Genomic DNA, 15083 nt, shown 5'->3' with positions numbered 1-15083 from the left:
ATGACCTTGAGACCCTTGGCCTGGAGGTCGCGGTGGCCCGCGTGTTTGCGGGGAGAGCGTGGCTGGCCCCAGGCTGGGTGAGAGGAGCTGCTGCTGCTGCCCGCAGGGACCAATGCAGAAAAGAGACGTAACATCTGCCTTGCCCAGGCTATCAAACCTGCCCTCCTGCCAGCACCGTGCGTGCCACGGACAGCCACGCACAGTGAGATGGACCAGCGGGATTTGGGGTAGGATGCAGAAGGGATGGGGGTAAGGTGCTATCCTTGGCTACAAAACAGTCCCCCTGCAGCAAGACATGCCAACAAAAGCATCTTTACAAGCCCAGATCTCTCCAGAGCTATTCTCGGGTCCCGCAGTACTTCAAATATTGGGCAGCTCCGTTTCACCAAACTTCAAGAAACCTCTTTGGCTCTAAGTTGCACAATTGATTTACTTTCCCTCTTTCCTTTTTTTTATAGCACCAGATCAAACAGGGAAAATTGCTACTCTCAGGCCGGATGCGTGCAGAGCCTGATCCGATACCCAGTTTGATGGTGATTTCCAATTAGTGGTAACTGCTTGTTATTGAGTGATATAATCAATGGGTCTTACTCCACCGGCCGGGCTGTGATTTATGACAATGTGGAGCCAGCTCCATCAAATTACAGCATCGGCAAAAGGGGCTGGAAATGCCATGAGAACACGATCAGAGTCAACTAAGGCCAAGTTAAGTAAAGGTTGGTGATGAGGAGAAAGGCGGCTGCGTTTTGGGGAGCTCACCTTCCAAAGGAGTGGACTCTAGCCATTACTGTTGCTCAGAGGGTATCTTCATCCACAGAGAGCAAAGGTGTGCATCAGCTTCTGCCACGCACAAGGGAAATACAGCTCCTCAAAGAGACCCGCAAAGACACAGCCAAGCAGCGCCTCCAGAGAGCACTCTGCCTACAAAACTGATTTTAATTAAGACCGCTCGAAGTCATGCGAAATTATGAAACTGTCATTAGGAAAAAGAAAAGATCTGTATTCAATAACCTGATCAGATTATAAAAACATGTGGCATTCCACAACCTTTTAAACTAACACACCAGGGTTTGAACAGACACAGAAACGGCAAGCGAAAAAATTCCAACCGATGTGTTAGGCAGAGGGTGGAAATGCCGAGGGTCTTTGCTCAACTGCTTCACGCATGGGCTTCTTGCACACTTGTACTTGTTCAAAAGAAGGTTACACTACAAAAATATTGCCAATGCGTTTAACACCTGACCTGCCAATCCACAAACCAGCCACAATCCACTTCCCTCTGCTGAGCATCTTCAGTTAATAACAACATACAGAAATTCCCCTGAATTTTCGTTAAAGAAATTTCATGTCTAGGAAGAAGGTTTTAAGTGGCCGCTCCATGGGGAAATTGCAGGCACCTCGAGCTCATCGGGGCCGCACGCACAGCGCCTGAGAGCAGCATATTCTTCCAGTTAAATTTTACTCAATGCCAAGTGTTGAAGTAAATTTGAAACATAAAAATATGATATCCAGCCCACATTTCCTGAATGCAAATATGTACATTCCTCCGAGCCAAGAAGATTATATTCCAAGCAATAATGCAAAGCCAGGGTCTGTAACGGTGATATGAGACTAACAGCCTGCCTTTGAAGACAGCGAAAAGTGCAGCAGAGCTCTCGAGGGGCTCCGGTCTGTCAGATCCCTTTTATTCCTCAGTAGCACGGCCTTGATCAACTTTCAAGATTTTTGTTTGTGAAAGGTTTTTATTTCTCCTTTGCTTTTGTGTTCAGATGTCAGGCTCAGAGGGAAGAAGAGATCAGCACTGGGATGAGGTTTTACCCACCGGCAGTATTTACTCTGTGCCGCAAAGGTCTGCTTAGCGCTTGGGTTTTTTTTCCCCTTCCAGGCAGCCAGCACCCATTTCTTCGATGCAATGGTCCCGTCACCTCTAAAGTAGGGAAAAATCACCTTTCCTTTGTTTGACTTGCTTATTGGGACTTGGGGCAAAGAAAATCGTTATTACTTGTGTGTAACCACCCTGAGACGTGGGGGCTTGAGGGTACAACTGCGATTCATTCTTAGGAGATTTCATCTATGTTTAAGCTGAGTTCTAAGGGCAAGCATGGGCTCCCGTGGCTCAGGCACAGCTGGGGAGCTTGCCCTGAGCAGCAGGTTACGTTTGCCCACAACATCCGTTTTATTCCCATTATCCACAGGCACCTGTGGCATCGAAGGCCAGGTGCCCCCTGTTTTGTGCTGGCTTCACTCAGACCTTTTCTCAGGGCTGGCAGGAAACCAAGCCTGAAGCAAGAACAGGGTCCAGAGCATTCTCAACACGATCCCTTTTTCATTTTGATTCACGTGAATCTACGGCTATAAATAGAAATGCTATTCAGGGACACATAGCACATCACATACATATTGATGCAGGAGCTGAGATAACAGTGTTTATTGACAATCCACTATCCCAAAGGTAATTCCTCTGGCTCTCATGTCTCCTGTTTACAGGTCCGAAAAGTTTGACGTTCTGCTTGTGCATCAGCCAGCTCCCAGCTCATAAATGCCAGAGCCGTTCACCAAAAGTGCTCCAAGGTTTAGCACCGCAAGACTGACAAGTTTGAGATCCAGCTGCTAATCTGGCACGGACCCAAAGCCCTTGGCTCCTGGACAATGTCAGTTCTTACACTACTGAAAAGCTAGGTTTGCAGATGGCCACTTCAGGCACTCGGGGATTGTTATACACAAGGGCTGGAGTGTTCCCTTGGTGGGCTGCCAGCTGGCCCCAGCGCTGCGGGGAGCGGGCAGCAGTGCTCCGAAAAGCCCCCCAGTTTGGGGAGCACAGCCCGGGGACGTCAGCCCCAGACTTTGCTGTAGACATTTCCTTCTTTGCACGAAAAAAAAAAAAATCACAGTGCCATTTGCAAACACAACAGAAGCAATAGTAAGTGGCTTGCACAGAAAGAAGAGTGGTAGCCATCACTCAAACAAGTTGGAGAACCCTTCAGTAGAACTTATTTAATAAACCAGCATTTGGCCAGGTCTCGGGGCCATTCCAGACACCTGTCCTCACACCCATATATAAATTATGCCCAGCAGAAACTTCTGATTGAACGCAAGAAGGATTAGTAGCTGCACCCCCAGAGGCCACAGACAGTCTGTGGGCAAAGCTGTCCGCCAACACAACAGGGACAGAAACGACCACGACACCTCAGTTCTGCCATCAGGCCCGGGACATACACAAAACCAGCAACCAGAGCCAGCAAGGGGTTACCCGTCCGCCTGCAGGGCAGGAGACCCAACAGGACCAACCGCTCTGGCTATGGCGATGCAACGGCCTAAGCCAGGTACTGCGCAGGGCTGGAGTCACAGCCGGCCCTGTAATTCTTCCTCCCCCACCTTTAAATTTCATTTCCTCGCTGACATTTTCATCTCTCCTCTTCCAGGCTCCCCCACCAGACAATCTGTCTGGTGTTGTTAGCCTTGCCCCCAAAGACATTGCCACGCCAGGTAGTAAATAAGACCTTGCTGCCTCCACACTGCCTGCCTTATATAACAAAATGAAAGAAACTGTGACCTTCAGAAGGTCTTTGCCTATGGTTTGGAAAGCGCTGCCTGCCAACCAGACCCCAGCCATGCTGCACAGCAAAGGGGCTTCCAAACCCACCGCAGGAGATACATGAACCACAGACTACTTCACCGCATGACTTTAATGTAATTTACCCCTCTGAGACAGGGAATTTACAGCTAGAAGGTGGCATTTAATTTTCTCCCCAGAAGGCTGATTAGCTCTTCTTTTACACCTGGACAGCTACACATCTTAGATGCCAGCCAGATCCCCACACCAGCTCCAGGTTCTTTTTTCTCTTCCCCCTCTTTAATTCTCTCTCCCTGAACATCCAAACCCACCACGCTTCCCTCCTGCTTCCCAGCAAAGCCAGGGCCCCTTGCAGGATTGCCCCACGAGGTGCAGGTGGGACGATGCCCGTACTTACTTGCTGCCTGAATCTTCGCCTTCCGGCTCACCACCAGCCCATAGTGGTTTTGCGCCATGCAATCGTACTCGCCTTCATCTGAGGATCCATCTCCCCGGACCCTCTGGAAACGGGAGACGTAGAGCGACCCGTTGGCCAACATGAAGGCATTCTCGCTGTCCACGATCATCACACCATTCTTCCGCCATGTGATGGTGATGGGCTGGATACCCTCCACCTGACAGTAGAGGATCAAGGGCTGCTCCTGCACAGCTATGTCATCGCTAGGCTCCACAACGAACGCCAGCTCAGAGGAATGGCCAAAATCTAAAACGAAGAGAAAAGGAGAGTCAGCAGCATGTCCACAAGAAGCAGCAAGAGCCAACCGCTAACAGCAGTTTACAGGGGATGATAAAACCTTTCAGATAGAGTGGGCTACAATAAGGCTACAGGGTGCAAGTGTTTTGGAGAAACACGAAGCCTTTGGGCACGCTTTGCCTCCCAAGGCTTTGCTATCAAAATCTCAGGGTGCAATTTCCAAAGGCACAACCACAGACACAGACCCTCAAGGCCGCCTTTGGAGAGTCCAGCGAAGGGGATGGGCAGGCACACCCTCTGGTGGCTTGCCAAACCCCAGCTCCAATTCATATCCCCCTGCAGATTGCCTCCTCACCTCCCCATGCAGGGGTGCAGCAACAGGCAATAAAAACTTGCACAAGCATGGGGCATCAGCCGTTCCCATCCCAGCAGCAGAAGTTTACATAAATTGAAGAAATCTGCTCCTCTCCCCCATATAACCAGGCAGAGAGGGGGCTGCACCATGCCCCAGACCCGTCTGCAGCACAGCCGGCGGGGGTGAAGAGGGGCATCGGCAGCTCCCGATTCAGACCATATTGCCACCGGCATCTTTCCGACACTTCTGCTTGGCAGAGCAGGAGGCTGTTTGCCTCTCGCACGTAACACCATGCCCTTCGGTCGCTTTGGTCTCTCTCATGCTGTAACAGGCAAAGGATGGTGCTATTCACTCCTTAATGAAGAGCAAGTTAAGCACCAAAATACAAATGCACAATGTTGTGGCTCAGCGACACAAAAGGTTTCTTGCAAAGCAATTACGCTAAATGAAGTCCACGAGAGATAAGTTGTTGCAGAATTTGTACCAACAATAGGCAAACCCTCGCTTCCCATCATACAGATACATCCTAATCTACTTCTTTTGCCAACAGGACATTTAAATACTATGTCTTTGGCATGCTACGCTTCACTTGGTCCAGCACACCTTTTTAGGGTATAATTTGCCATACAGTCACGATTAGGCACTACAGAAGATGACAGAAACAGAGCTACTGTTTAAAGATTAGCCCAAAATACACACTGACATGAAAGACAAAAAGCAACCAAGAAACAGGAGTCATATAAATATCTGAAGGGTGTAAATGCAGGGATGGAGGGGAACTTTTTTTTTTTTTTTAAAAGAAGAGCAATGGAGAAGAAATTCTGGCAGAGTAAGAAAACTACAGTTTCATCCGAACATGGGGACAGCCTTTCTAACAGCTCTCCTGTGCAATGGCCCCTTGATGGGTGGAGGTTTCCAGCTGCTCAAACCTGCAATACATCTTCTCCCCACTTTCATGGGCTCAGGGGGACCAGCTCCACAGCTGCCCACAGAATTGGGACACACACAGGCAAGTTCTCTTGGCAAACATCAGCCACAGCACAGTCTTTGTAATGCCTGTCCCTAATACAGACCCCACCAAGGACAGGATCCCACCGCACTAATCTCAAAAGCAGAGTGGAGGGCAGATTGTTAATGCATGGTAAAAATAAGAGATGAGAAGAGGCAGTTATCCCAAAGAAAAAGAAGAAAAGAAAAAAAAAAAAGGTCTGTCTTTTCTGCTCTGCAAACCCAGCAAGATTTTTTTCTTTCTTTCTGTAAATCCCCATTGCTTTCTACGGCAACTTAAATTGGATTATGGGGGATAAACATTGAGTGCAACCTGAGCCAAGGCAGATGGACGGAGCAGACAAAGAAGGCAGGGGTAGTGCATGGCAGGTCAAAGGTACTGCTGTCAAGGTATGAGTGTGTGCAGGGAATGGACAAACTCTACTTAGTGAGAGACACCTAAAACACACTCTTTATTAACCCATTAAGTCTTAAAATGTCAGGCTAGCTCCAGCCATCTCAGTGATCTATCGCTCACTGTGACTTCTTTTTTATGACATAGCCCTGGGGTCCTCTCAGCAAGTTAGACTCCAGCCAGCACAAACCCATCAATTACTCTTTTTTTGTGAAAATTAAGGAATTAGATGAATGCTCCGCATTTTTCTGCAAAGTGGCCAGAGTCTCAACAGCGCCTACCACGCTGGGGCCCCATTCCCTGCGTGGGTGCTCCTGGGAGTCAGGTAGGATAAGGACCCTCGCATCCCATCACTGAACCAAGGGGGACTTCTGACTCCAGAAAGACTGAACAAGGTTTCAAGATTTAGCCTAACAGGCAATCAGAAAAAATCCCTAATGAAATAAATGCCCCATCTTCCCCCAGTCCCCCTGTACTCTTAGATAAAACAGCTTATTATTATATGTACAATAAAGGGAAGAATCAACATAATTACATGCCCTTCCCACAATAGCTGTCATTATAATAACCATCATTAAGGCCTGTGATTGGAGATAATCATGTTTACCTCCATAAACATTCGGTCTGCATCCTAACTCCAGGCTGCTCAAGCAGCAGAAGTGATGACACTGATAATTAGGATTGGTGCCCTCAGACACAGGCTGGGGTGGGGACGGACACTGCCTGGTCCTGGGGTCTCCTCACGCTGTAGGCAAGAGCCGGACTGTGCCTCAAGGTGTCACGCTGTACAACGGACAGTGAGCGACTGATTTGTAACCTGCAGACACCTCATAGTGTCCAGAAGCACCCAAATTCCTCCTCAATGGATGTTTTTCTTATGGGATGCTTTTCTGACCTTGAAGAAATCCCACTGCCTCTTTCCTGGCCCTTCAGGACCAGGTGACCAACTAACCAGAGAAGCAAGCCCACCCCATCTGGGGATTTGGGAGAAGCCAAGCTCTATCTTTCACCCCGACATGGGTTTTCCATGCAAACCCAGCCAAAAGCCTCTCTTCTCCGCAGTTACTTGGATGCTGACAGATGCAGAGAGGCATCTGCTGCTCTTCAAAAGTCCCTAAGCCCTTCCCTGGCACCATGGGCACATTAGACATCCTAAAGCTGTCTATCTGGATCATCAAGTAGATAGATCTGAAATTGCCTTAAAAAACTGAGTTTTGGTTCTCAAGGGCCTCAGTATCCCAGTCTGCAAAATCCACAGGTTCTGACTTTTGTGGGGCGAATTCTGAGTCTCGCAAATAGGTAAATCATTGGTGGCATGGTTGGCGAGACCCAAGCTAGCAAGCTGACCTGAGCATGTCTGCACCACTGTGACACCGCTGACGCAGGGAAAGCTGAGCCCAGCAGTTTTCTGGCACACAGAAAGCTCTGAGGAAGCGGCCATGGGTTCTTTTCCAGCCAAAGGTCTCCATTAAGCCAGCCCCATTCCCTATGGCCCTCAGCCTTGTGGCCTAATCTGGGGGCAGAGAGTGGGCTTGGTAAGAAGGATATCCTTCTCAATGCCATGCTTCTACAGGGCATCATGTTCCTGGGGGTTTTCTCAAAAAAGAACAAGGCCCTGGGATGCTGCACACCATCACGTATGAGAAACTGGTCCACAAAGAGCCCAACCTGAGATCCATACAGCTGCTCTGGAGAGAACAGTGTGCAAGGCATGGTAGAAACTAGGTGCCTTAGACCTTCTTCGTCCCGTCTTAAATAACTCCCTTCATCCATTTGGCTATAACCCTGGGATTATTCGCATTAAAAATGGTTTTCAAGGATCGGGCTTCAAACAGGGCCATTGGGATTTGACCTTCCAAGACTGGCACTGTGGGGCTCTAGGTCTCAAAGGCAGACTCTGAATGCAGAGCCCTGCCTCCCTGGGATGCTCAGGATGAGGCAAAGGAAGAGGGACGCTTGCAGAGGAATTTCCATGGCGGGACAAGAAGGCTCCTGGTGTTTGCTCTAGAGGTCAACTCAGATGGGCAAGAGGGAGAGCACATCAAAGCAAGGCGGTAACGAGGGAAGAGGGGGAGCCAACTCCGTTACCATAAATAACTGATCGTAGTTAGCAGTGAGGCACAGAAATGATGCTGCAAACTTGGAAGTAAATGACACTCCGAAGGCACAGGGAAACAGTAAAAGTGCAATTAATTGAGAGAGACGGAGAGGAAATTGCCGAGCGGTACACATTCACTTGGGGAGTCTGAAAGCCTCACGTTTCTCCAATGGCTGTCTGCGTATCCAAACCCAACTCATCCCACACAACGTCCCAGGTACCTCCCGAAACGGACTGTGAGGCAGCGTGGCTCGCAGCCACTCTCTGCTCGAGGCAGAAACCGTAAAACCCGGCTGACGGCAGCTTGAGTTTGTAGTTAGAGGCAGGGGTGTTAGGCAGGCAGCTGAGCAGACCGCTCCTCTCGGCGCCGGCAGGCTGTGCCGGGGAACGCACAAGGGAAAATTGCTTTGCTTTCTGCGAAAGGAGGGAGAAGGAAGCATTATTAGCTCTGACATAAAGGCCACAAGAAAATTATTGGAATCCTCATTCTACAAGTCTCCTTTTGAGAAACATTTACCATCTCCCTGAGCAATACAATCTGTGACTATATGTGCAAATATTTAACAAAAACTATTTTCCCTATTGATCAAGCAGATAGGCATACTCAGAGAAACCAATTAGCACTTGTGCTTTTGAACCAAGAGATTTATTTAGTGCTGAGAGAAAGAACTTCGAATTAATGTGAAGCTTAAAAGACACTTTGAAGTACATTTAAAAAAAAAATAAGTTTAATTATTTTTTACTTGACACTGTGATTCATGTTCAAAGCTTCAAAAGAACTTGCTTATACCCTAGCATTGTCTTTTTCCATTTGGGAAACACGATTTTGGCTTTCCCTCCTGTGCTTCTGAAAAATACAGCAGCTGATCTCACAGCTCTAATCAGCGGTGACATCCATTGCAAAGGACCTCAGTCACACCATGGCTCATCCTCCTGGACCCTGTCCAGACCCACAGCCAGCAGGGCCATCCCTGCCCTGGGAGCTCACAGTCCCAGCAGATGAAGCCCGTATTATTACTCCCGTTCTAGACAGGGAACATTAATCACAGGGAGATGAAATGGCCTGCCAAGGGCCTGGTCTGAGCTCGTGGCAAGGCGAGATATTGCAGGAGCACCCAGGTCCACCTTGCTCTTCCTGGAGCAGCATCATCAGGAGCACCGGCGGGGAGACTGCGGCAGCCCCAGCTCCTCTCCCATCACATCCATAGCACAACATCCACCTGCAAACTGCCTCTCACGAGCAGAAATTCACTTTCTCCTGATTTACCATGTTTGTTCCCAGCATAACACAACATAAATCAGCAGCGACCCACTGGTGAGCCTTACCACCACCAAGGTTAGCCCCTCCAGTCCTGCTTTGATAAAGTCAAAAGAAAATGTCCCTGGGCTCCTGCCAGCCCAGGACCAGAGGTTTTTATAGTGGACTACAGGTGAGTATTAGGACCAAAAATATGGGTGTAGGTTGGGACAGCCCTACAAAAAAGGGCTCCTGTTTTTTCAGTGGAAGTTTGTTGTTTGTCCCTTCTGCAAATGGGAGGATATGGAAGGAAGAGATATCTGGACCTGAAAGATGTTCTCCAGCAGATTATAACAGGTTTCAGGCTGATGAAATTGGCAACCTAAAAATCCAGCTGGTGCCCCCTTAAATCTCCTTGAGGCTGACCCAGACCCTAAGGAGAAAAGCACTACACTGCAGTAAAGTGCAAATTGGTTCTTAAGGGCATCCAGAAAAATTTACATTTAAAGAAGAAGAGAATAGGCTGTAACAGGCCCAACATCTTGCTGGCCATAAAGTTTACTAGCTCAGAATTTTTTATTCCCTTCCCTTTCAGACAAGAGGTTATATAAAGCGATTTTTCCATCAGGGCGCATAAACCACATCCACTCATTAAGCGATTGCAGGAGGTCTCTGTTGAGGATAATGCGACCTCTCGGCCACCTGATGCAGAGCCCAGGGACATGCCCGGGATTGCTGCCCTTGGCAGGGAGACAGATTTTAGCCGAGGAAAGCAAACACAGCCCAAAGAGCTGGAGAAGTTGCCCCAAATAATTTTCAGATGTTCGAGACTAGACTGGGCAAATCCCAGGAGGTCGCTTGTTAAACAGTGTGGAAGCTGGAACCGTTCACAGCACAAAGACCCTTTCCAGGACAAGCTCCAAATCCTTGTGGGCTCCCCTGTCTCTGAAGAAAGCAGGGTAAAACCTGTTGGTATAGCTGGAAAGGGCAAAAACCTTTTCTGACATAATTGCCCACAGAAGTTCCATTCACAGTGAGGCTTCCAGAGAGCACGGCAGCAAGCCGAGCGTAGGATGTGTTGTTATTTGCATTCCCCATGTGTTTCGCAGCCCTGACCAGATCACAGTCTCACTGCAGAGGGCATCAGCAATACAAATACGGAGCAGGAAACAACCGCGCACGAGAGGACGGCAAAGGCAGCGGCCAAGATGGCAAACGCTGTGGCCAGAGCCAGGGTCCCCACAGGCTTCGGCCCCCGAGGCTGCTCTAATGCAGAATGGGGTAATAGCAGGTTTCGGCCCCCAACTCTGCAAGAAAGCATCAGAGGGGTGGCTGTCCCCATGTCCAGTCCCTTGCACAGACACAGCTGGGAACAGACTGGCCACGCAGTGGGTGACGACGCTCGTGGATCACAGGCACATCAGCTGGGAGGAGCGGGATGGCACGAGGCTGCCCAGAGAGCCACAGGCACCCTGGCATCACGGTGCCAAAGCCACCAGCCAACACAGCCCTGTCACCCAGCCCTTGAAATTCAGCTTGAGCACTGGCAGGCAGGACTGGATGGTGTGCAAGGAAAGGAAAGGCAAGCTCCTTCTGGAAGAAAAGAAGTTTCTGTGCACTTTAAAACCTTTGAAACTCTTAATCGCACCCAGGGGATTCAAAAGAAGCACAGCACTCTCTCCTCCCTGCCGTCCCCTCTGCCTTACCACCTCCCACCCTAAAATTCAGGATGCAGGAAAGCATCGCGTTGCTCCTCTCCGGCACTGCCAAGCACCACACCGACCCCTGCTCCCTCCAAAACCAGAGCCGTTTTAACAAAACACTAGCACTCCTCTCCCTTTTCACATACTCTCAGGTTTCAGTAGCAAAGATCCTTTTGCAAAAGCATCTTCACAACTCAGCAGAATCACGCACCACAACCCGCATCCTCCTGACTTGCCATTAGCTTCATCAACACAATTACATGCGCAAGAACCAAAAAAAAGAAAAAAAAAAAAAGGCAGCAAATCCTTGACTCGGCTCTGAAACTCTGGTTTTAAATTACCAGCGCAGGAGCGGGTCTGGGTTGTTAAGTGACTGGGCTCCTCTCGAGTGGAGGGTGCGATACAACAGTGACATTTGATATAACAGCAAGGCCAGATCAGTATGCTGTGTGCTTTTCTCGGTGCGCTCGCCTATTTCCCTCTCTCTTCTCTTAAAGTGCAATTATTGACATGTTCGCCTCCTTAACCATCAGTTTTATATGCTTGCCAATGACTCCTGAACATGTGCAAACAATTATTTTTATTTTCTTGCAAAACCAAAATGTTGCATATTCTTTTGGATAAACGGACCCGGGTAGATTTTCATGAGCCCTGCTGCATAATTTATTAGTTTCTAAACTCTGTAAAACTAAAAGCTCCAGTAAAGTTCAAATAAGTTTGTGATTTCAAAGTAATTTTGAATGGACTATTCCTGTTCCTGCCCAACGTTATTCAGTTGATTTAAATGGGAATTCTTAACCTGCAGAGGGGGGCTCCTGCATTGTTTTGTTAGATCAAATAAAGGGACAATATCCGGGGTCAGAAGCTCAGGAGCGCAAAGCATGAAATAAAGGGGGAGGGGGAAGGGGGCAAAGAGAAAAGCATCTTCTGTCCCAGATCTGTTGCAGGCTGCAAAATGAAGCGCATGGTTTGCTGGAACGGTCGCTGCTTTGGCAGGGAAAGCCCCACTGCACGCTGTTCCCCGTGCTGCAGCCCCGCATCAGGGACCCATCCTGCTCACAACGGAGCCAGCGCTGGATCCTAACGCTGCGGCAAGCAAGCCGGGTCCGGCCATCCCAGCAAGGCGGAGAAAGATGTTTTAAGGCAGTGGGACAGGGAGGTGCGGGGGCAGCAGTGTCCCAGAGGTTTGTGAAACGAGGGGTTGGCGTTGCATGCGGTCACTGCTTGGGACTTCACACACTGCGATGTGGGACTCTCCAGAAACAAGGAAATCGGAGAAAGAAAAGTTGAGACAGACAGAAAAGAGGGAGAGAGGCTTTCTCATCTGCAGACATAAAATGAGAGCAGTTTTGCAGCTCTGCTGCTGAGATGCTCCACACTGGCCCATGCTGGGCTCATTGCACCAGAGTACGTGGGCCAAAACTGGGACTGAGCAGGAAAGAGAGAGCAGGGAATTGGGCTCTAATCTTGGATCTGGAAGCCTTTGCCCAGCTTCTCTCCCTGGAAAACCTTTGCCAGCTCCTAAGCGAGCGCAGAAGCTTGCGCTGTGCAAGGTCCAGAGCCTGAGAGGTAACAATAACAGGAGCAATTAGAGTAGTTTAGGATTTCTAAGTTCCTGTGCAGGGGGTGGCAAGGTAGATCAAGAGGGGACCAACCTGCCCTATTCCCCTCTCTATCTGCTGGCTTTTAAATACTTCCAATGAGAAGTTTGGTTTTGGCACTGTGGTGGCCCCAGAGGACATTTGCATGCCACCGGCACGGGTGGCTGCACGCTCACACCCTTGCGTGAGCTTCACACCCAGCACAGGTCCCAGACGTGGAGCACAAGTGGGCAGTTGTGAGACAACCAGCCCACTTCATGGGCCGCCTGCCGCATCCACCACGTGGGAAAACCACGTCCTGAGATTCTCCTGTTGAACTCCCCAAGAGAGACAAAGCCCAAACGTGGGCTTGAATTTCATATAGCGTCTCTGAGCGTTACTGGGGAAATGATACCTGATACTCTCTATGTATATTAAGAGGAAAAAAAACCAGGGTATTACACCAATTTAGCAGAAAGCAATCCTTTTTTTTGCACCTAAAAAAACCAACAAAGCCACACAGAGTAGGAATTAGCGAAAGCTTATAGCTTCAATAATTTAGAAGTTAAGCCTACTTAAATATAAATGACGATGTTTAATTCCAAGGCTGTTACTGAGCAGAGCCGGGGAGCCTCTCGTATCCTATGCCTGGCTCAGCAATAACAGACAAAAGCTGTCCACCACCCAGAACAAAGAGCTCCAGGAAATTAAAAAAAAAAAAAAAAAGAAAAAGAAAAGAAAGAAAATACTGTCTCGCTGCTGAGCCCACTCCAGCACGCTGACCAACAGCCCCCAACGCCTGGTTCACAGTCGCCAGGCCAGCATTTTGGGGAGTTTGAAAACCTCAGGGGTGGGAGCGGAGCATCCCGTCCCACACAGCGCAGCACCCCTCCCGACAAGCATCCATCCCCGTGGCGAGGCTTTCCGCTCCGGTGCCAATTGACATCGACACAGGAGGGTTTATTAAATTCAGCAGAGCACAGAAACTCGTTACCTTGCCGTTAACCACGTCTAGAGCATAGAAACCCACCAAGGCGGGGGAATCCTCAGAACAGAAAAATTTTTAAAGTGCGGCCAAGTACTCTTTAATGGGACCAACAAAACACACCCCAAAGTCAGGAGCCACTGACCTGCCAAGATGCAGCACAAATAAACACACAGGGCAATTTGGACAGCAGCAGGCGATAAACGACACAAACTCAACTCGCTGAAGTTTTGCTTTCAAAAATTCACTACTTTTCCTTTCCTCACCCCACAAAAGAAGTACTTTTTTTCAGCCATCCTTATTGCACTGCTGCTTACCCTGGCATCTTAACAGAGTAACGAGACCTGCCTCGTTACATCCACTTCATGGATAACTTCTATTTTCTGCGAGTTACACGGGCTTCTCCTCCTCGCCGTGGCTGCTACAAACCACGTGGCGAGATTTATTATGGGAATAGCCCACAGCCTGGTTTCCTAAACATCACAGCAGCTAATCTCTGATTAATCTAACACACGCTTTTTTCCCCTCTGACCACGCTGGGCTGCTTGCACGTTTTTTAAACAATTACTACTTTTCCTTATCTTTAAGGCTGCTAAGTGAGGCGGGGGCATGACGCACACGGGTATTTTGCTGCAGAACAGCATCTTTCTCCATTTCTTTCTCAGATTAGACCCAGGCTTAAGCAACATCACCAGCAGAAGGAAAATATTGCAATTTATCATCAGGGCATGTGCACAGTAGGTCCAGGGAAAAATCCCTTTGATGTTTTTGTAGTTCGGCCCTGGTCCGGTGGGTGGTGTTACCGGTTGCGGCTGTGTGAACCGAGCCAGGCATTACAGGGGAGCACAATACTTGTGGGTTTAAAGTAGCTCGCCGTCATCCCCGCAACTTGCAGCCCAGCATCTCTTCTCCGTAGCTGCCACCTTGGCGGACAAACACGACTCGTTCGGCGGGCGCTGCCTCCCGCTCCCATCGCCGGTGAGGATTCCGGGTCTGCTCCCTGGGCAGGGATGCCCAACCACGCCACTGCCACGGCGGCCACCCCATCCTTCCCCAGGGCCGGCTGTGGCGGCGAGAGCCCCACAGACACCACGGTCCCTTCCCCGGAGCCCCCCGCGCAGCGAGGTTTCCAACTGAAAACACAGCTTTCGGGGAACACTTAGGCATCACCGCGACTGATGTAGGAGCCTGCAGCCGAGAGGCAGGGCCCCAGCGTGCCTTCCCGAAGGGACGAGCCCCCGCTCCCGCAGAGGGATGCTCCCGCGGCCGCGCACCGCCGCGCAGCGCGGGCGGACACAGGCGTGAGGGACCCGCAGCCGCGGTCGGTCCCTCCAGCCCCCGCAGCTCCTCGGTCCCCTTCAGCGCCCACGGGGACGGGCTGAGCGCGGGGCTGGCAGCGACCGGGGAGGCGCGCGGGGTTGGGACCGGCTGGGGACGAGCAAGAGGGGACCGGCA

At 49.9% G+C, this 15083-nt stretch overlaps 1 protein-coding gene across 1 annotated transcript in view; it reads right to left on the bottom strand.

The window, feature by feature from the left end:
- The window catches only part of IGDCC3 (immunoglobulin superfamily DCC subclass member 3), a 106476-nt gene that overhangs the window by 91125 nt on the left and 268 nt on the right, over positions 1 to 15083 (bottom strand). The window contains exon 2 of the mRNA XM_054214629.1: positions 3972 to 4277. Coding sequence (XP_054070604.1) covers positions 3972 to 4277 — 306 coding nt within the window. The remainder of the gene's footprint in view (positions 1 to 3971; positions 4278 to 15083) is intronic.

Source organism: Rissa tridactyla, chromosome 9 (genome assembly GCF_028500815.1).
Source record: "Rissa tridactyla isolate bRisTri1 chromosome 9, bRisTri1.patW.cur.20221130, whole genome shotgun sequence".
NCBI classification, from domain to species: domain Eukaryota; kingdom Metazoa; phylum Chordata; class Aves; order Charadriiformes; family Laridae; genus Rissa; species Rissa tridactyla.
This window is presented reverse-complemented; position numbering and strand designations above follow the sequence as displayed.